Source organism: Sturnira hondurensis, unplaced genomic scaffold, assembly GCF_014824575.4.
Source record: "Sturnira hondurensis isolate 20B ecotype Veracruz unplaced genomic scaffold, ASM1482457v3 Scaffold0017436, whole genome shotgun sequence".
In the NCBI taxonomy this organism is placed as follows: Eukaryota; Metazoa; Chordata; class Mammalia; order Chiroptera; family Phyllostomidae; genus Sturnira; species Sturnira hondurensis.
In genome coordinates this window covers 15,090,558-15,112,384 of record NW_028090067.1, presented here as the reverse complement: position 1 = coordinate 15,112,384, position 21,827 = coordinate 15,090,558, and the positions used below count along the sequence as shown (strand labels likewise).

The window sequence follows — 21,827 nt, the reverse complement described above, 5'->3', positions numbered from 1 at the left end:
CTGTAAAAGGAAAATAATGGGACTGGCTACTTTATAGGGTTGTAAGAATTTAGTGAGTTAAGGAATGTATGAAGTGCTTAGAGTACTGCTGGACACTAGTAAGCACTCGTTAGAGGCAAGCTGCTAATCCAGGTGAAGGAGGCTCTAGAGGGGTTCAGGATGGGCTTTAGTAGGGACAGCGGGCCTTTGCGGCACCAGTTCAGTACTCACACCTAACTGCTCTGAACTGTATTGAAGTTTTGCGTATTTGGAAAATCTCCCTAATGTGACTGTTAGCTCCCTGAGAACCATTCTTCTAACTTTTGTTGTGAAGGCTTCAGTGCCTACCACGGCTGTACACCCACCCATAGGAGGTATTTAGTCAATAATTCACTTTCTCAGATAAGAGACACTTAAGCTGCTTATTATTACCCTTTAGTATTAAAACCTTTTCATAGAAATCCAGAGGTAAATTTTTGCCTAGAAATAATCATGTGAACTGCTATCTCGTAGTTTGCTGGGTACTCTAGTACTTCTTTTTGAACTTACAACTCTGAAATATGACCTGGAATTTAGTAGAAATCAGCAACCATTTAACGTTTTTAGAATAATAATAATAATAATAATAATACTTGGGGAAGTTTTCAGACATTGCAGAGTGTATGAGGTAAGATCGAAGTCACTCCTTTCCCCATTTCATTCCCTCCGTGTGTGAGTGTAGTGGTTGTTTTTGTTCCACAAAAGTGAAAAAGCGTCCCTGTAAGTAACAAGAACCTACCAAGCGTCGCTGCTTGACCTCCCTTCTTTCTGCCTCCCTGTGGAACACAGTGCTGAGGCTGCAGGTGGATCCTACAGAATGTTTTTGCCCGTCTTCCCTCATCTCCCACTGCTAGTTGCTGTGTTGATTCAGTTGGCTGAGTCCAGCTCTGTCAGGACTGCCCCTGTGGGAGCCCAAATACTGTGTGCTGGTGTGCCAGAGCGGCCATCCCAGCAGGCCTGGTCGGCAGTGGGGGGAGGCTAGTGGGAGTGAGAGGGGCCCGGGCGGAGCACTCCAAGTCCCCTTGGCCATGTCGTTCGTAACTGGGAACGAGTGTCTTCTGGCCTTTACCGGTTGTTCAGTGGACACTCCCTTGTGTCCTGCGATATGATGTTTCTGCCTGGAGTTGAAGTGTAGGACTGTGGAGACCTTTGGTCCTCTTACTTTCTTTCACTCACCAGTCCATCCACGTGCATTTGAAAGTTTTCTTTCATATTTGTTCTCAGGCCAGCCAATCCTGTGAGGGCTTCTGAAGCACCCTGCTTCCTGTAGGGGGCAGGTGGGTGGGTAGGGAGATCATTTGAGACATAGCACCGAACAATTTGAAGGAGAGGGAGAGAATTATTTTATTTTCCTCTTAGGGTGCCCAGAACAGCTACAGAGAACTCATCTGCATACAAGGGTATCCAATCTGCGGCCAGGACGGCTGTGAATGCGGCCTGACACAGAGCTGTAAATTTACTTAGAACTTTATGAGGCTTTTTTGTGATCACGTGCCACAAGGTATTTTCATGTATGGCCCAAGACAACTCTTCTTCCAGTGCGGCCCAGAGATGCCCAAAGATTGGAGGCTCCTGACCCCAACCTTAAGTAATGAAAAGAACGAATACAGGGATGAGTGGCAAAGATAAGACATTCCCTGAAAAATTATGGGTAAAAATTTAAGGTTTCCATAGCATAATTTCTAAGAGCTAAACAAAGGGAAGGTTTTTATGTAAAGCAGACCTTAGTCCCATGTGGAAATGACCCTTGGACACGGGAGACAGCTGAAATTTGACACTGTGTAGCTTTGAAATGAAAGATGGTTTGACTTAATTTAAGAAGGAATTAAGACTAGCACAGCAGTTCAGTGCTTCAGCATACTGACTTCCTCTTATTATTTTTTCATTCTCTTATGTATGTTAAAATATGTCGTGGGCTTTATTTCAAAAGTAATATATGCATATTATTAGGAACACAAGGGAACTTGGGGGTTTGGGGTAGATGTGTTTGCTGTTTTGATTGTGGTGATGATTTCATGCGTGTACATATTTGTCAGTGTGACCAAATTGTACACTATGAATAGATGCAGTTTGTTATATGCAAATTACACCTCAATGAAGCTTAAATTTTTTGTTGATTTAATGACTACAAATTGGAGTTATTGCCCATTTTTTAAAAAGTCATTAGCCCACTTTTAAAGAAATATTTTGCCCTGACTGATGTGGCTCAGTGGATTGAGTGCTGGCGTGAAAACTGAAAGGTCACCAGTTCGATTCCCAGTCAGGGCACATGCCTGGTTGTGGGCCAGGTCCCCAGATGAGGGCGTGGAAAAGGCAACTGATCAATAAATCTCCTGCACATCAATGTTTCCCTCCCTCTTTCTCCCTCTCTTCCCCTCTTTCTAAAGAAAAATAAATCTTTTTTAAAAAAGATTGTCTTTACTATGATTTGTAACAGTTCTTTGTAGGTTCTGGATGTGTGTCAGATGCGTGTATTGTGAATACTGCCTCCCAGGCCCTGCCTTGTCTGTTTGTTATTGTGATGGTGTCTTTCAGGGAGTAGTTGTTTGATTTTTATGAAGTCCAGTTTATTAACTTTTTCTTTAATAGTTCTTACTGTTTATGTCCCAAGGGTTCTTTGTTTACTCTGAAGTGGTGACAGTTTTCCTTTTTTCCCTGAAAGTTTTATAGTTTCAGCTCTTACATTACTTTTGCATAGATGGGGTAAGATTTGAGGCTTATTTTATTGCCATTGAGTATTCGGTTTTTCAGTTTTTCAAAAAAAGTTTTTGATCCAATGCCTTAATATTGACTGTATGTGCACATGTCTGTCTATGGTTTATTTTCTGTCTCAGTCATCTGTCTGTCTGTCTGTCTTTAAGCCAGCACCACACTGTTTTGATTGCCGTAGCTTTATAATAGGTCTTGAAATCAGGTAATATAAGTCCTCTGATATTTGTTATTCTACAAAATTGTTTTGTCTCCCCGGCCGGGTAGTTGAGTTGGTTAGAGCATTGTTCTGATGCCCAAAATTGTTTTCGCTATCCTAGGCCCTTTGTATTTTTGTATAAAGTTTAATAATGGCTTGTCAGTTTCTGCAAAAATACATGCTGAGTGTTTGGGTTTGTGGAGTTTAGGTACGTAATCATCTTAAGAATATCAAGCTTTCCAATCCACAATCACATATTTCTCCATTTATAATAACTGCCTTTGTAGATTTTTTCTTTTATATTCTCACCTTTTATGAGAATAACTGATTGTAGTAATGATGGTGGACTCTTCTTTAAAAATAGTGTGAGATCTCTCGGTAGCTTTGAAAGCATTTTGTTTTGGGCGGTGTAAGTTTTAATGGCTGTGAAGGTAACATTGAAAGCCTGGCAGGAGGCTCAGCAAATGCTGCTGAGCTGTTGGTTCCCTGCAGCTCTTGGTGGGTGGAGAATCCCTTCTTGAATTGAGGGGAGTGGAGGGTAATTGGCCCTGAGAGAGAAAGGAGTAGTTTCTTGCGTGAAGGAAGTGATGCTTATGAATGGGAGAAAACCAAGGGACATGAACCCAGTGATGTAATGTGTGAAGTATGGGGCGGGGGGCGTTTATCGGGGTGCTGACGTTTTGAAGCCACCTCTGCCAAAGCCTCCAGGAAGGACAGTGGCTCCAGACGGCAGGCAGGCAGACCGCGTATCTTCAGTGGAACAGTGGCTTTGCTTTTTATGGAATAAAATGGGAGGTCAAGAGGTGAGCTGTTGAGAAGAGAAGCCTTTGCCCAATCTGTTACCTGAGCATTAAACTTGTCTTTTGTATGTGAACCTAAAAATCAGAAATGAGAGAAGGACTATGGAACCAAAATGGCATCTAACAATCTTTGGTAGTTACTGCATGTTCTTTACCGACATTTGAAGTATCACGCTGGATCCCAAGCAGGTGCCCAGAGACGGGCTCTGTGTGGGGCGGGGTCCTGCTGTGTCATTACCTGACAGTGCCAGCAGTGGTTGCGGAAGATTCTTCCATCTTTTTGTCTGTTTTTTCTTAATTTCTAATTTAAGGGAAGGTTTTAGTATTAGTATTAACATTAATCTAGTAACCAAGACTTAAATCTATACCTTCAAGTTGAAATTTTTTTTATAATTTACTTTCTCCTGAAGTCCATGCTGTCAAAGTTGGGAGGTCTCTGTTATCTGGTTTTGAGACTTTAATTTAATAATACCATTCTGCTTATTGCTGTGAGTGGTAATTGAGTGGATTTGATTTGTCTCCCCCAAGGATCACGGAAGGAGTAGAGAGCAGAGAGCCCTAAAGAAAACACTCGTGGCATCAGTTAATTTCACCTCGTGTAACTTACTTCGTGTGAGAACTTGGCTGGCGTCTTTTAAAACTTGAAGGACAATTTTTGACTCTTTGGTAGCTAGTCAACTTTAATATGGTCATAGACCTGTCTGATAACCATGAATTAACCGAAGTTAGGCGTGTGTTTGTACCTTCATCTGTGTGCACACGAGTGAGTGTGTGTATGGCAGTATTTTCCCCAATCCTGAGGGAATAAGTGTTATATTTTCACCTGAGCAGTGAGGGAGTATGCAGAGAATTTTATATACTCACCTTGAAAAATAATCACGTAATGCGACTTTGAAGTCACCCTTTCTCCTTACTTTCTCTGTTTCTTACAGGGTAACCAGGAGCCAACAACAACTCCTGACGCCATGGTCCAGCCTTTCACCACCATCCCGTTCCCACCACCCCCACAGAACGGAATCCCCGCAGAGTATGGTGTGCCACACACTCAGGACTACGCCGGCCAGACCAGTGAGCATAACCTGACCCTCTACGGAAGTACGCAGGCCCACGGGGAGCAGGGCAGCAGCTCGCCCAGCACGCAAAACGGATCTCTCACGGTACGCGAGTGGTGAGGTGCACGGCGGGGGTGTCCTCTTGGAAATCGGCACCTTAGTTGCCATACCAGAAACCCTTTGAATTAACTTAGCATTTATGTTACACTGCATAGCATTTGTGTCGTTTCAATTCTACTCCAAACACTGTAATTAGAAGATAAGGATTTAGCATTCAAATTCACAGTCCCTGCTCAGGACATTACAGTCTGGAGGAGGAGCAGGCAGTTCCACAAGGTAAGTGCACTGGTGAGACCAAACTCAGGGGGCGCGGCCCCTTTTAGCTTTCACTCTGCAAAATCTGCTGGTCCTTCTCTGTTCTCATCCGCCATCCCTCGGCAGCATCCCACACACTGCCTGCTTCCTCCTCCTCAAATACTGGTCTCGGGCTTTTGTGACACCGCTGGCTGTCCTCCTCAGCACCCGGATTCTTTGTTAGTCTCTCTTGCTGGTTCCTCTTTCTCTGTTCACCTTTCAAATGTTGCATTCCTTTAGGCCTGGGTTCTAGGACCCCTTTTCTTATTTTACATCCTCTCTATATATAATTATACTACTAACTATATCTAGTTGCTCAAGCAAATCTTGTGGGTCATTCTTTATTGCCTTCATCTCTACATTTCTTCCGTTAGCAAGTCTTAGCAATCATAACTTTTTGAAAAATTATATTTATTGATTTTTGTAGAGAAAGGAATGGGGCGAGGGGAGAGAAACATCAATTTTGTTGTTCCACTTATTTATGTATTCATTGGTTGGTTTTTATAAGTGCCCTGACAGGGAATCAAACCTGCAACCTTGACATATTGGGATGCTGCTCTAACCAGCAAAGCTACCTGGCCAGGGCTTTGGCAACCATAACTTTAAAGTCTTTTCTTACTTCTGCCTCTTCTTAAGAGTACAGCTGAATAGTGTACATGACTCAGAGCTCAGCTCTTCTGCCAAATTTCTTGGGTTTGGGTCCTGATGCAGCCCCTACTTAGCGGCGTGACCTCGGGTCAGTTATGTACTCCCCGTCTGCCTTGGCTTGCTCACTTTAGGGTGAAGATGGTAGTACCTACCTCAGGTAGCTGTTAGGGGAGTCAGAGGAGTTTGATTCTTGTAAAGTGTTTATTGTCATCGTCAGTCCTCCAGGTCAGACCTCACCGTTCATGTCCTGTGTTGCTGCTGCCATTCTCCACACAGCAGCCAAGATTGGTTTTTTTTTAGTGCAAATAATGCCGTTATTTTCCTGCCTCACTGTAAATAGTTCCTCAACATGCTCGGCATAAAACCCAACTCAGTACTTCACTGTTCCTGAACCCGAATCTCTCTGACTTCACTGCTGACTGCTAACTTGCTAAAGTCAAGGAGATGTCTTACGTTCGCCGTAGATGTGAGTCACGTATGTGACGTATGTGTTATCCTATAGGAAATCATGTTGTCTGTGAGGTTGTGCAGTGTATTTCCAAAGGCAAGAATGTTCTGGACTCCACAGAGAAAGATCTACCTAGTTTTTAGGTTCTCTTTGCCTTTCCTCTAGCAGATGATCAGAAGAGCTGTATCCAGCCTTTAAGCCATACAGTGAGATTTGTGTGTGTGTGTCAGTGTGCAACTTGGGTGTCAGTGCGTGCTGATGGGAACTGAGCTGGGGGGGGGGGTTTGCTGGAATATGGTCGGGAAGAGCGTCTGAACACCTGGCTGAGAAATGACTTCATTGAAGGTTTCCGAGCAAGGAAGTGAGCAGGATTGGGCTCCCAGAGTATTAGTCTCTCGTGTATACAAGACAAGTAGGAAAACTGGGAGGCTGGATAGGAGAGCGTCTTAGTCATGGAGTTGATAATGGGGTTGCAGTGGTTATGGAGAGGAGGGCTTAATTAAAGAGACATTATGAAATATACAGGAATGGACAGCTGATGAACTGAATAAGATCACAAGATTGTATGATCCTTCGGCAATAACTGTATCTTGAATAAATTATTTTACCTCTGAAATTTCAGTTTCCTCATCAAATGAAGTTAATGCCTCTCTGACAGGATTGTAGTAACTATAAATACTTTGGAAATTGCCTGTTTAAATAGTTCTTTAAGGTAACTGCTTTTAACCATCTTTTTAAACTAGGTTGTCCAGGTTGATGTTGCTTGTGTGTGCTTTTTGTCAGTGTGAGCTACAGCTGCATTTTGATGCAGGTCTTGTTTGTGTCCCATCTTGTTGACGGGGAAAACCAACGAAAGGGCTTCTCCTGCAAAATATGAGCAGTGAAATGTGGCATTTTATTTCTGAAACGTGTTTTGGACGTTGATTGTAGCATTGTGCTCTAAGATGAGAGCTTGTTTTGATCGTCCGTTGGCCTCCCACTGCGCCTTAGCAAGGGAGAGCAGCTGGGGGCCTCCCTGGGTCCGCAGGGCCTTGGTTGTCGCCGAGCCTGCCTGCAGAGAAGAAGGGGCATCAGTTCGTTTGTGTGTAGGTGTCTTTCCAAACACCAGCAGGCGCAAATAACCAAAGTATTTGAAGTCTACAAGCTTTGGTGAATAATTTTCTGACATGAGGTTTGTATTTGCATACGTATTCTGCCACTCAGTAGATTATACATTTCATGAGGGCAGGGTCATTGCCCTCTTCTTAGCGCTCCCACTGGTGTGCAATAGGTGTTTGTTCTTGGGCTTCGGAGTGCACCACTAAGGAAAACCAGCTCGGATCCCGTATTCTCCGCCAGCCTCAGTTTCGTGGCTACACCCTTAACTTGGAATTGAAGCCAGATTTTCTTACACTCCTCTGCTGTCCGAAGATCAGTTTAGTCATGCTCCCTTGGAATTACCCCCTGACTCCCTTGTGGTTTGGTGACCTATTAAAACATAGCCATGAAGTTATACCCCTTAACCGTGGGCCCATTTGCCCAAATGAAGACTCTGGAACATAATAGTAAAAGTGGGGCCCAAATACTTTTATGATGTTATATATTATTGGGCTGTCTAGTACCTTCAGCCTGTGACATAGGGATTATCATCAGCATGTTCTCCTTCGGGCTAGGGTTAGAGGCCTGGGACTGCAGGGAATTCGTTCATCTACCGTCTGCTTTTCCAAGAGAGACCCTCACTTTTCCCCACAGTAGTAAAAGTAGAGGACTTGATTCTACTCACACGGTCTGTACTCTTTATCAGTTCACCCTAAAAAATAATTACTTGTACCACCCAGCTCTGGAATTTTGATGCCTATAAGCAAGCAGCATGGCAGTTTCCAAGCTGGATCCCTGAGGAAGCTATGTCCTGATCTGAAAATGCAACGGTTGCTACAGAAAATGCCACTCTGAGCCAGGCATGGGTATCTTTGAATAGAGGAACTTGCCCTTTGGTTCCCCTAAGACTCAAACCCTTGTAGCACATCGTGAATGTTGTCAGCTTGGTGGTGATTGCTTCTTCTTCGCTTGCCTTCACTGACCTCCTCGCCCTCCCCAGGAGAAGCCAGGCGACAAGTTCTGGGAACAGTAGCGCTGCCTTGCCGTGTTGGGGCGAGCAGGAAGAAACGGCCCTGGCTAATTGGGGGGCATGGTTTTCTTAGCCTGTCCCCAAGAGTTGTACATTTTTGTGCTGTTGTTTGAAGTCGGTAAACTTTGATTAGAATCACTGAATTTTAAAACTAAAACAGATTTTAGAAATCACCTTGTGCCTTCCTTTTCCTAAGTAGAGGTCCGCTTAGAACAGGACTGGGACTCAGGAATTTGCTTTCAGTCAAGGTTTCTTCCAGCTTCCTTCTGCAAATTATAAAAAATAAAAGATATCCATGGTCTTACCTTCTTAGCTTCTATTTACTCTTCTTCAACTTTAAACCTAAGAACTCCAGCTAGAACATACTGATTTCTTTAATTCTGAAATTAAAATGTACATTAAAATATTAAAGAATCATTCAGTTAGTTATAAAATTTTTAAAATTTAAGGTGATCATCTATGTATATTTCATAATTTTTATAATTCTTAACGCCTGGTTTAAAAAATAAGTGACTTGCTATGATTTTTTAAAATGTGATGTTAGCTTTTGTTTCATAGTATAATAATGATAATCAGTATATGGTATTGCATATACAAATGATGCCTTTTGTCATCCTGTTTTATAGCACTTTGGCCCAATGACAAAAATGATACTAGACATTTTCTAAAGAAAATTAAATTACTAGTTTATTGAAAAAACTGTTAGTTTACATTTAAGTACCCAAATAGGGCGAGATTCTCAGAATTTAGCTGTCATAGCAATATTCAGATATACAGAAAAATGCTTAGGCATTTCTTTTTAAAATAACTATATCTAAAGGCAATTGTCCTCAATAGGATGTTGCTCTATATAGATTTAAATTCAATTTTCTATGGCCAAAATTGTTTGGTAAAGTAATTTTATATTTAATAAATCACAGGTGTTTTTATTAATATGTTATTTTGGCACTGTGAAATGCAAATACTCTTATTTTCAGGAAATAAACATATGGGCCAAGATTTTACTTTGTAAAAAATAATCTGTAATGTTAGGACATTTTACTCTTTAAGAAGGAGTTTATTTGGTTTAATCCCACCAAGTTTTAACTGCAAAGTGATATAAGGAAAAGTACCCCAATCCACTTTCTGAAATATTATCTGGAAAGCCTGAATTAGGGGGGGAATTACATTTTAAAAAACACATACTTTTATTATATAGTACGTGTTTCGGGAGCTCGAGTGCTAGACATCAGACTGAGCTGGGTGTGGCCCCCAGCCCCTTGCATTTGCCGGACGTGAGAACTGTAACTCTCACGTCAGAGAATCAGAGCTAATGCTCATTTCCTCACCATGGACATGGTGATGAGAGTTTCTGTCTCATTGGGCTGTTTTAGGGTTAAATGAGGGACGTGGATAGTAAATACTTAGTGTGTAGTACCTGGCACATAGTGGACGGTGGGACACTTATTAGTGTACTGTAAGTTATTTTAAAGAAAGCGTTACAGCCGGCTCTCGATGTATAAAATGATACAAATTTTATACCTGAGGCCACTGAATTGTATCACTTTTCTCTCTTGCCATTTTCTTTCCTCCTGCCTTTGGGGAGCTAGTGCCCTAAGAGCTGTTCTGATAACAGCAGTATTTTTCAAAGTGAATTTTATATTCTGTTCTGCAAAAGTGAATGAATGAATGAATGAATGAATGAACAATAATGCATATTTGGGGAGAAAAGTGAGTTTTCCCTCTTCATAATTCACAAGATAACCACTAACTTTGTTTGGTTCAGTATTTCCCAAACTTCCGTGACCATGCAACTCATTTTCTACAAAATACCAGCTAGCGGCCTGCAGAACTGGCAGTCTACCCTGCAGGAGGCGACTGCTCCGTGGAAGATGCACACAGACGCATACGCTTTAGGGGCACTTACAGCTTCTTTGAGCAGTGAACGTCCCCTTAACTTTTCTTGGGTATGAAATACATCACAGTCTTATTATATGCAAATTTGAAGTCTTCAGAACTGAAATGGTGTGATTGAATAAAATTAATGAAATTTTACTTCTGTGTCACTTTTAAACTATTAAAGAACAAAATTCAGCTAAGAAAATTATACAGATCTTGGCTTTATTCATTAACTCATGAATTGTGTAGCATCCAATCTAGCAGATAGAAGGGAGCTCTAAAGAGCTGTACAAAGCAAGAGATTTTACTGGCAGAAGGGAGCAGGAACAAGGGAGTCGTGCTGGGCATTTGCTGATGGGTAGAGCAGCATTACTTTCCTTACAGGGAAATCTCGGAGCTGGGTCAGGTAGCTTGTGCCGAGCAGGCAAGTGCTGGTTGGTTGACTTAGGCCTGTCTTTTCTGAGAGAGCCAAGCATAGAAACTGAGTTAGGTTTTGATTTGTAGAAGTGGCACTTAGCATGGGTGATTCCATTTTGAGCCCAGTCTGGTTCATTTAACAGAACCAATGTGAATCTTCCTAAATGAAACCTCTGTTAATAATTGCCTGATTTCAAAGATTATAAGTTGTATGGCAACTCACATGGCAGCTCTGCCCTTAGCAGTTAATAGAAATATCTTCTGTCCTTTGGTTAGTTTAGTCTTGAATCTGGCAATTTTCAGAACCATGTCCCTTATACTATATGTGACTGACTTTGTAACACTGAATTAGTGGGTTACCCTGCCCCTAATTCATCTGGTGAGGAGGATTCGCTTAACCCTTGACCAAGGGCCAACCCCCACCCCGCCCTGGCTGGCCTGGCTCAGTGGGCTGGGCATCATGGTGCAAATCAAAAGGGCGCCAGTTTGATTCCCAGTCCAGAGGCATGTGGGGAAAACCGATGGGAAAACAGGAAAAAAGAAGTAAGAGAATTAGAGGACCACTCCAAAATATCCAACATTTAATAATACAAGTTCCAGAAAGAGAACAATAAGATGTATAAGGTAGGAACCATCTGTGAAATCATTGAAGAAAACTTCCCTGGACTAAAAGATATTAATTTCCAACTTATGAGACCACAGAATTCCCAGCAAAATAGATCAAAGTGGAAGAAGCCCCCAGTGAGGCGGATCACTGGAATGTTTACCTGCTGGTGGTGTTTGGGCGGTCTACACCCAGGGCGGGGGAGTCACGCAAGAAGACAGAAGTCCCGGCAGTGCCTGTGGGCTTCTCAACGGCAGTACCGGGAGCTGGGCGACCGGTGAACGTTGCCTTCGGAATTCTGGAGGAATTGTTTAAATCCAAGCTCTCGTAAAAATGGGTTGGTTTAATAGATGTTTCAGACGTAAATCAGATTCTCTAGAAATTTGCTATGCTAAATTGAGTTCCCTCTTTTTACCTTTAGCCTTATAGAGGTGAAAATAAGGAATGACAGCATCCCAGAAAACAGGAAAATTAAATGTTGAAGAAAATGGATCATTCATGAATCAAAACAGTATCCTGAATTAATCAGGATACTCCTTAGTATCTCAGATTATGTATGAGATAGTGACTTGGAAGGCGATAGATACTTCACCTTGTGTTGCCCAGAGTTCTCTTTTAGTCTATAACAGAACATTTATTCACAGTACATAGTTAAAATGTTTTTATGTTTTGTAGAGAAGTCAGAAAAAATTAATCCATTTCCCAGTTACAAGGATTTTTAAAGTTTGAATTTACCAAAACAAAACATCTGTAGCCCTCATTTCTAGAATGAGTTTTTGAGACTGAAAAATCTGACGTGCTCTGCAGTGTAAAGAGCCCTGGGCCCCTCTGCAGGGCGGACAGAGCCCGACCTCGCTGGGGAGGAGGCCGCGTGGCTTGAAGAGTGGGCGTCCGGACCTCACTGTCAGGCTGCGTCCGGCATTGCAGCTGCCAGGCTCACTGTAAACCCTCAGTCCACAGACTCCAGCCTTTTCTGTGTCCTCCCCTGCCCAGAGAGTAAACTAGGCCAGAAAATGGCCGCAAAAGGGAAGAACAGAACCTTCAGAGGTTGTTTATGCAGTCAGTAAAGTTGCTCAGCAGCTAACAATAGAAAACAAAGCGAACCAGTGCTGTACGGAGTGAGATTTTTCGCAGAACAACTTAACTCTCCACTTTTCACAAATACAGAGCCTGAAACCTTTTTTACTTTTCTTGGTGATTTGTCTGTTTCAGTAATTAGTCTGTATTAAAGTTGAGACTATCAAATGGGAAATATGTCATTTACTTACATTCAGTATTCAATGTGTATTTCCTATTCCTGAGCTCGCTCAGTACAGAAATCTGTGGTTCATCCTGAGTATATTCCGCAGTTCTCTGGCTTTGCTCCTTTGTGAGTGTCAGTGTGCCTGGTGGGTTACCCTGCCTCTCGCTTTTCCTCCCCTTTGTGGCCTGACCTGCTCCTCTTCTCTCGAGGTACAGAATACATGTCACCTCTTGTGGCGCTTTTCTTGCCCCTTGCCCCCATGCCCACCTCCACCAAGGAGGAGTCTCGCCCCCTCCCCCCCCCGCAGGTGAGTGTCCCAGGGACGTGTGAGAGGAGAGCACGGCGCGGTGTGGGGGGAGCTGGGTTAGCACGTGACACTGGGCTGCCCGCTTCGGAATTCCTACTCTGCCACTTAACGTGTGACGCTGATTGGGCAGCTAACTGAACTTCTCTGTGCCTCTGTCACTTGGGGATAATAATAGTACCTGCCTCATAGGTTATTGTGAGAGTTTTAAAATATAATACATTTAAAGTACAGTGTAATGCAGTGGTCACGCACACGTGTGCTCTGGAGCCAGACTGCCTGTGGCCGAATGCCTGCTCCTGTAATTACTCAGGCAATTTTTCTATTCCTTAGACTTCTCATCTGAAAAGTAGGGTAAAAAATAGTACCTACTATGTTCTCAAGTTTAAGGGGGAAAAAGGACCTACTGTTAGGGCTGTTGAAAGAATTGCATTTATTAAAACAAATAAAATGTAGGCCATTGTTGGCAAATAGTAAACACTATTTAAATATTGTTATTAAAAGGCTTAGAGAAGGGTCTGTCCTAAAGTATGCACTCAAGAAATAATTAGTATTTTACCAAGAATTCCCATTTTTCAGCAAAATTCTGTAAGTAGAAAGAAGAAAGAATCATAGTTTTAAAGAGAAGAAAGCATATCAGAGCCACAATATGTTGCCACAACCTTCCACCAGAACAGTTAAAATGGAAATGGTGTCCTGACCGGTGTGGCCCAGGTGCTTGGGCGATGTCCCTCGACGCAGAAGGCTGCTGTTTCAGTTCCCGGTCAGACACGTGCCTGGGTTGCCGGTCTGGTCCCCCGGACGGGCGCAGACAAGGGGCAACCCGTCGGTCTTTCTTTTACTCCCTCTCTTCACTTCTCTCTAAGAATAAATAAGTAAATCTTTTTTAAAAAATGAAAATGGCAATACTAAGAGAAACTAGAACTCTCATACACAGTTAAGTTAGTACAGCCACTTTGAAAAACTGACAGTATCTATTAAGGCTGAACGTACATATATCCTTAACCCAGCAAACTCACTCCTAGACCCATGCACACCCAACAAAGTGCGTGCTCGTGTGCACCCAAAGACATGTAGCAAAGAACTTTAGAGCCAAATCTGGAAGCAGTTGTGTTGTAAATTCTGTACGTTTGTAAAATGGAAAAAGAGTGGATGAGTTATAACAATGTATGTGCATTACACAAATATAATGTATAAAAGAAGACAGACAGAAAAGAGTACAGATGGTATGGGTCCCTCCCCCCTTTCTAAGTTCAAAAGTGGCAGCACTCATTTATGGAGTCAGATGTTGGGATAGTGGTGACCCTTTGGCGGGCGTGGTGGCTGGAATGGAACCCGAAGGTGCTTCCAGAGCAGTGGCGTTGCTTGGTCTGATGTGACGGTTTTGTGGATGCACTTCCTCGGTGAAAATTCATCTGTCTGTTTGCTTACGATTTGTGCATTTGTACCTATTATATGTGTTCAACTTCCATTGAAAAGAATTTATTGAATCAGAAAGCTCGAGAATTTGGAAATGAGAGTTCGTTTTTTCCATTTGCCAGTCTTCCTAGAACTGAAGATTTTCTACTTTTTTAAAATGTAGGTGTTCACTTCAGTGCCGGAAAATTAACCAGTCTGGCTTCTAACCTTTTCTTAAATCGTGTCATCAGGTTTGTAAAAATCTGTCAGTAGCAACAGATAAGGAGCTTGGGCAACATACTTCTCAGTGATCATTAGCTTTCATTTATCCTGCCCTTTCGCATACAGTGCAGGTTTCAGGGACTAGATACAGGGTGGGCAAACGAGGGTTGACAGTTGTGAGTTCGCAGAACAGTTTAGTCTTGTGTTATTATTTATTAATTGCTGTGTTCTTTTCCTCCCCAACAACTGTACGCCTCCTTTTGCCCACCCATTATAAATTATATATGGAACTGGTTTGGTGCTAGAATCGGTCTTTTTAACTTCTCTGCAGTGGTGCCCTGGCCTCCTGCAGACCTGAGCTGCTGCTTTTCTAGTCGGCGTGAAGCAAGGTTTAGGCGACCCAGCCGTGAGGTGTCAGAGGCCCCTGGGCCGGTGACTGGCTAGCCCTCGTCACAGCTAGTGCTCATACGTGTTGCTTTGGTGTCCATATTCTGTGATAGTAACTTAGTGAGTTTCTTCTTCGGTGGCATTTGTTTTGTTTAGTCTGCACTGTGCCCACATGGATGATAGAAAGCCTCACACTTTCACAGAACGTGGCTTCGTGGCTCTCGCCTGTTCTGCTGTTTTTGTGTTGCATGAATCATCACACATTTAAGCCACCTGCAGGGCCTCAGTGGGATGACAGGAAAGCTGCTGTCACTCAGCTTGACATTTGAAAAGCTGGTACTCGTTCGGAGTTTATTTCTGATTATCCTCTATATTTTAAAGTCTCGGACTTCATGATGATTGTTAACATCTTCCGAACCCAAAGTATCTCTGATTTACAGTTTCCTTTAGTTGCACATTGGGTCACCGGGAGGGGATTTGTTCTGTGTCACCAGGAAGACTCTGTGGGGGACTCAGTTCCAAGCCGACTGAGATAATAAGAACAGCAGGTTCCACTCCCGTTTTAAAAGGTGGTTGGTTTTAATTAGCTCAGCAAGCCGTTGGGTTTGGCATGCGCACCACAGTAAATAATACAAACATAAGGTTCTGAAATTGCCAGGCAAATGCTTCAAAATAAGTGTTGTTTGAATGCTTAGGATGTACCATACCTATAAGATATTTGTCAAAAGTTTTTCTCAACATAGCAACTTTGTTGAGGATTTACTGGGAAAGAGATCAGATGAACCGCAGGCCTGGGATGCTGCAAAAGAGATTCATGATCAGAAGTGCACGCTCACACTTGCACACTTTTGCTGTAGATGTACACAGATCTGTCGTTTATGTGAGCAGTTGGTTAGTCAGGCTCCCTTAAAGCCTTGCAGATTTTCTCAGCAAAGCTTTGCTCTGGGCTGCGAGGGTCGGCTGCAGTGCTAAAGGTAGCTGGACTTGTATGGATTTGGGAGGCGCTTACAGACTGCTTTCAGAGTGAGAAGCCTCCTCGGTTTCTAAGTAAAGTAGCCATTGTCACCAAGTGTCTTCTCTTCCTAAATCATAATGCTTTGGGAACTCAGTAGTCATAAACTCTAGAACTAATAGAGGGAATAAAATATAAAAGTACTCTCTTATTTCTTGAAATGATAGACCAAAATGCATTGATCTTTACAACTAATACAACAGACTCTTCATTTTCAAAACAGGAACATCTCAAAAATAGTAGAAAGGGCTACCAAAGCCCTGGCTGGTGTAGCTCAGTGGATTGAGCACAGGCCTGCGAACCACATGATCGCGGTTCGATTCCCAGTCAGGGCACATTGCCTGGGTTGCAGGCCAGTTCCCGGTTCTCGGCAGGGGGCGCACGAGAGGCAACCGTACATTGATATTTCTCTCCCTCTCTCCTTCCCTTCCCCTCTAAAGATAAATAAATAAAGTCTTTAAAAAAAAAAGAAAGAGCTACTGAGAATGTAAGAGCAGTGTTGCTATTTTGTATCCTCAGTTATTCTGATGTATCCCCCTGGGGTCTTGGGCGAGTCATTTAGAGTTTCTGTTTCTCCCATTTTGCTAATGTACAGTGAATACTCAAAGGACCTGTTTTATTTGCCGACTATAGCATTTTGAACACAGCATCTTTTTTCCCCCCTCAGAGAAGGGACAACTGTAATTTTTGCTTAAAGACACTATTTGAGAACGATTGGGGTGGCTAGCACTTTGTTTTACGTGAATTCTTGTAAAGTAGCTATATTCATTTTTTGTTTACTGTTTATTTATTCTCTTAGCAGACGGAAGGCGGAGCGCAGACAGACGGCCAGCAGTCACAGACGCAAAGCAGTGAGAATTCAGAGAGTAAATCCACCCCTAAGCGGCTGCACGTCTCCAATATCCCTTTCCGCTTCCGGGACCCTGACCTCCGGCAGATGTTCGGGGTAAGTCTCAGAAGTCCTTTTGTGAATTTACAATTAAAATATCATCTAATCCACCAGGAGTATTATTAGACATTCGTGCTTTAGGATAAAAGTACAAATAGATTGAGAAGGATGCTGGGGTAAATCAATATTTTTACCAGAAACTTTTCCTATCACCTGTCTACTAGCTGTCAGCCTTGCAAATTCTCATATAAATAAGGTGACTGTTTGCTTGGGATGTGAGACTTGCAGTGCTAAAATCAGGGCAAACACCCTGCCTTTCAGAGTGTTACACATCAAATGAAATATCTGCGACAGCAGACAGTACGTGTGTTTTGTTTTTACCTCCTTGCTTACAGCTCAACAGTGTCAAGACCAGTATCTAAAATCGGGTACAGGGGTCAGTTTGTGGCCTCTGACGTGTTCTCCCAGCTGTTCAGTTCTCCTGAAATGACTGCCCCGAGGCACACAGTGCAACAGCAGAGGTTTCCGTTGTTGGAAAAGGGAGTGACTGCCAAGAACCTAATTTTCTCTTGGGCTGTATGTTGTTGCCTGTTACAATTTGAGCAAGTTCTTACCTCAAACTAGAACAAAGAGATGATTGGGCTTTAAAAAAATTGTATTAGTATCACAGCCTGGTGCTTTGTCAGAAAAGCAAATCCCGTTCCTTAAGTCTTGGTTGGCCACTTCATGGTGACAAGACCCTGGGGCAAAGCTCCATCACTCAGCTGTTACCTGATGTGTGCTGCACGCTGAAGGCAAGGCCAGGGTGGGTGTTTAAGGATGTTCTTGAAGAACTTGAAGGGCCTTTACATAGACAGTGGCAACCAGCTGGTCTCATCTCAACAGAAAAGAGAGCGACAGGAGATAACAAAGGGCAGCATAAAGAATTTAGGTTGCATTTAAGAAGCAGCTTCCCAGGAGTAGGAGTTACTAGGTTCTTTACCGAGTTGTCAGAGTAACGTGGCACCTCAGTCTCCGGAGCCCTGTGAAAAGGAGCGCATTCTCGGGTCAGAGGTGTGCTGTCCACTGAGATTCTGCCTGGGCCTCTTACCAGTGGTCTCTTGAAATGTGTTATACCCTTCCCACAAGGCACTAACTGCAAAAATTAAATCTCCTTGCACAGGGTGCCTGCTTGCTCTGCCTTCTTCCACGTGGTTAGTCCCTGTTCCTGAGGACAGTTGCATTGGTAAAGAGCAGGGATTCCACGCTCAATTTTAGTAGTTCTGTAAATGATAAGTAGCTTCTTTCAGCCTCAATTTTTTTAACCATACGAGGAAGGCAGTCCTTCCTCTAGAAGGATGCATCAGAAAACATAAAAGGAAACAAATTCTAAAATACCATATAAATCATAATTTTATAGGGTAGGTATAGGAAAAAATAAAGCAGCCTTTACCTAAAATAAGACATTTTCCTCTTTCCTTGACTTTTGTGATTTTCCATTAAGTGGTGGAACAGGAAGCACACCCAGAAGCCTTACTCCAGAAAACTTGGGCTCTTGATGCATGTGTTTAGTGACAATAGTGACGTTTTAGCCCAGAGAGAAAGCACAATTTCTGTTTTGCTCTTTTCATTTTTTAGTTTCTTCACATTCCCCAGAGTCTGGTTTGAAATCCAAGTGAAATAGGTACCTGGGTACAGCGCATATGAGTTTAGTAGTTTAAATAGGTAGTTTAAAGAGGAGAGAGAGCCCCAGTTTCTTTATTAGGAGAAAGTAAAATATGTGGATAAAAAGCTGACAATAAACAAATGTTTTGTTTTTTTGTCTCTGCAGCAGTTTGGCAAAATCCTAGATGTAGAAATAATCTTTAATGAACGCGGCTCTAAGGTAAGCTCCATTTCAGTATTAAGTGTGCGTGGTTTCTTTTTAGTTTTGTTTTATTTTAAACAGTAAACAGAAAACTGCAGCTGTTTTTCAAGCCTGCAAAAAAGTATTCCCAGATATCTAGTATGGATTAGATTATCTCTAAAAATAAGCTGCCACATGGCCAAACTTTATCTTAATACTTACATTGGGAGAGTGGTGGGGAAGAAGTGAGAGAGGTTTGGGTGTGAGTGTGGGGGTCAGGAAGCCAGGGCACTGGAGACCCCAGTCCTGCACTGGACTTCAGTTTGCCCTAAGCTGTTTGCATGAATGGAGGAGAAGACTGGAGAAAGTAAAATTCTGAGAATGCTATTCTGAATTTTCAGAACAATTCAGCTTTTAAAAACTGAACTTGGAAATGATGTACTTAGGAACAAATTTACTATTTCAGTCATTCAGTTGACTTGCTCTCTCTTTTGAATGAATTTTAACAAGGCTTAAATACAGGGACTATAGTGACTCAGGACTTCGCTGTGAACTGATTTCCTCCTTTAAGTGAAACGCAGGTAGGCGAGCTGCAGATGTAGTCACTTCGATCACAAGGACAGTGGGTGGGTTTTGGTTTGTTTTGTTTTTTGTTTTTTGGAGGTTTTTTTGCATAAAGATGAAAGAAGTAACAGTGTGCCGTTTGATATGTGTAGTCTCTTCTAAATGTGTTCTACATAAGAACTGAAATTTTTAATTAAAACTTACTTTTCCTTAACAATTTACTATTAATGTCACAATCTGTATGATTTATAATTTTTATAAGCAGTGGTGTTTTTAGGAATGAGCAAATGGCAACGTTTTACAATGGCATTTTAAGAAAAGATTTGGTGAAATCAATTTTGGAAAGTTATGCTTGAAAGTTTTCTTCCTCTTCAATAAGTTAAATACACCCCACAGACACAGTCAGCTGTGGCCAATCTTACAAATTTTTACCTTCCTTGTTCAGTTCTACTTGTGTTTTTAGGTAAGACCAGTTTTTTAATTAATTTTCATTTGGTCGGCTCTACTGAACTTTGAAGATAGCCCTTGGCTATGGTTAAATCTCAGTTATTTGCTTTATTTAACGTAGTGTTTATTGCTATCTAATTGCTGATTCCAAATTCGGCAGTCTTTGGTAATCAGTAACACATATCTATGTGTTACACACTCCGGGGACAGCCAGAGTTACATATGCTGGCTGTCCCCGTCTGTACTAATACAAATGTATGTCCTGTTCTAATGCTCCTGATCATTATTCCCTTCCTTTATAGAATCCATCAAACTAAAAGTGTTTAATTCTGACCATAATAACTATTCCTTAATATTAAAGAGGTAATTATACTCTAAGCTTCCAGCTTTCAGTTAAAACAAAAAACGATTACTATGCCTATACAGAACTTTCTCCAGCACTTGCTTGGTAAGTATTTTTAAAGTGAAATAGATTCAGACTGTATCCAGTAAAACTATTTATGCTTGTGATTTTCTCACAGTGGATTTCTATTTCTTTCATAGAGTTTGCTTTTGTTTTTGTGACCTTTTTAGATATAAAGTGAAAAAAGTGACTGGTTTAGAGATGAGAAGCACATGAATATACAATGAATATGTGAAGATCGTTGACTACACTGTTTATCTAAAGTAGCAGTTTAAATGTTTTCGGTTTTTAAGTGTATGCACTTACAATGTCCTTAACGAGACTCGAACAACTGAAAAGCCCAGTGTAATTTCATCAGGCATTGAGGACTTGCTCCTTACCAACAAAATAATTTGATTGAATTCTTTGAAGCAAAGGAAATTGATCTTTCTGGAGGGTTCTTTCATTGACTTCAAGGATTTTTAAATTTACCCAGTTCAATTGCTTTTCCCTTGTAACTTTCATTTTTTAAATGACACAAGCCTTCCTTTTCTGTTTGGGGAATCTAAAAGCATATGCTGCCTCTCTCAGCTAGATGCTGTGTCCTCACTGCCTGTCGTTCTTCGGGCGGCTGAAGGGTAGGCAGACTATGACTGACGGGTACGTGTTTTAAAACAAAGCACAGAACTTGGGATGTCTTCAGTCTGCCCTCAAGGACTGGTACAAAACCTGTCTTGGTCCTCATACTGCCTAACTGTTGTCACCTGATGTTCTTTGCTGGAGTAGGTTCCTCTGTAACTGCTTTGGGACTTGGTAATAGAGATTTATATTAGAGTCAAACCTCAATACCTCTTCTGGAATCCACTTTAGATAAAATTAACCAGTGCTTTTCTTTTGTAAAATAAGTTTTGTTTCTCATGTCTAATATGTTTGGGGTTGACTATAAAATTACAACATGTCTTAAAAGGAGCCCGAGAAAAGAAAACTTATGTGGTCCTATCATTTAGTTGTTCAGTCAGCCTTGGCTGGTGTAGCTCAGTGGATTGGGCACAGGCCTGCAAACCAAAGGGTCACAGGTTTGATTCCCAGTCAGGGCACAGGCCTGGATTGTGGGACAGATCCCCAGTTGGGGCACACAAGAGTCAACCACACATTGACCTTTCTCTCCCTCTTTCCCTCCCTTCCCTTCTCTCTAAAAAATAAATAAAATCTTGTTTTAAAAAGAAAAGAGTTGTTCAGTCTTTTAAGAGTACTTTTCTGTATAGAAATCACCTTTATTGAATTTTTTGGAGCAGTAATGGAAAAACTAGTCACAAATTAATTTTGAGATAAGTTGTACTTACATGTAATGCAGTATTTAACCAAATGGGTCCAAAACAAACAAACAAAAAAAGCCAACTCTTTATCGTGTCTTTTTTTTTTTTGTAATGAGACTTTCAGCCCAGGGGTTTAGCATATACCCACTTAAAATTATAAGTGGACGTTGTTACGCTGCATTGCCACTCCCTGCCCACCAATCTCCTACCTTTACAGCTTGCCTGCAGAGTAGAATTTCTATGCTTTCAGGAAGTAATTGTTTCTTTGTTGCTATTTTCCTTTTTTTATTCTTTGACCCTCATATTCTAGATTTGGTTTACCTGGATTATGGAATGAATATTATCATGTATATGCATACACATGTACACTATAAATTGTTCCCTGTCATTTAAAAAAATCTTTTTATTCCCTACTCCTTTGTATAAACATGAAGGCAGCTGTATTTAATTTTCTGTGATTCACTGAAACAAAGAAAGACTATGTTTTTGAAAATGTTCAGTGAGAATATAGGATGAAAAAATGGTACCCCTGCCAAAAAGTTAATTAATTGTACTCAAACAGAATTCTAGAAAAGAATTATTTGGACATGTGTAGCTTCGTTGA

General features: G+C 41.7%; 1 protein-coding gene across 17 annotated transcripts in view; it reads left to right on the top strand.

Moving 5' to 3' along the window:
• RBFOX2 (RNA binding fox-1 homolog 2) overlaps positions 1–21,827 on the top strand; it is a 255,262-nt gene that overhangs the window by 205,517 nt on the left and 27,918 nt on the right. For 12 of the 17 annotated variants that reach the window (XM_037068250.1, XM_037068243.1, XM_037068239.1 and 9 more), the window contains 3 exons: positions 4,659–4,883; positions 16,600–16,746; positions 18,500–18,553. In XM_037068250.1, the coding sequence (XP_036924145.1) occupies positions 4,659–4,883; positions 16,600–16,746; positions 18,500–18,553 (426 nt within the window). The remainder of the gene's footprint in view (positions 1–4,658; positions 4,884–16,599; positions 16,747–18,499; positions 18,554–21,827) is intronic. The other 5 variants (XM_037068251.1, XM_037068246.1, XM_037068241.1 and 2 more) reach the window with 1 other exon arrangement.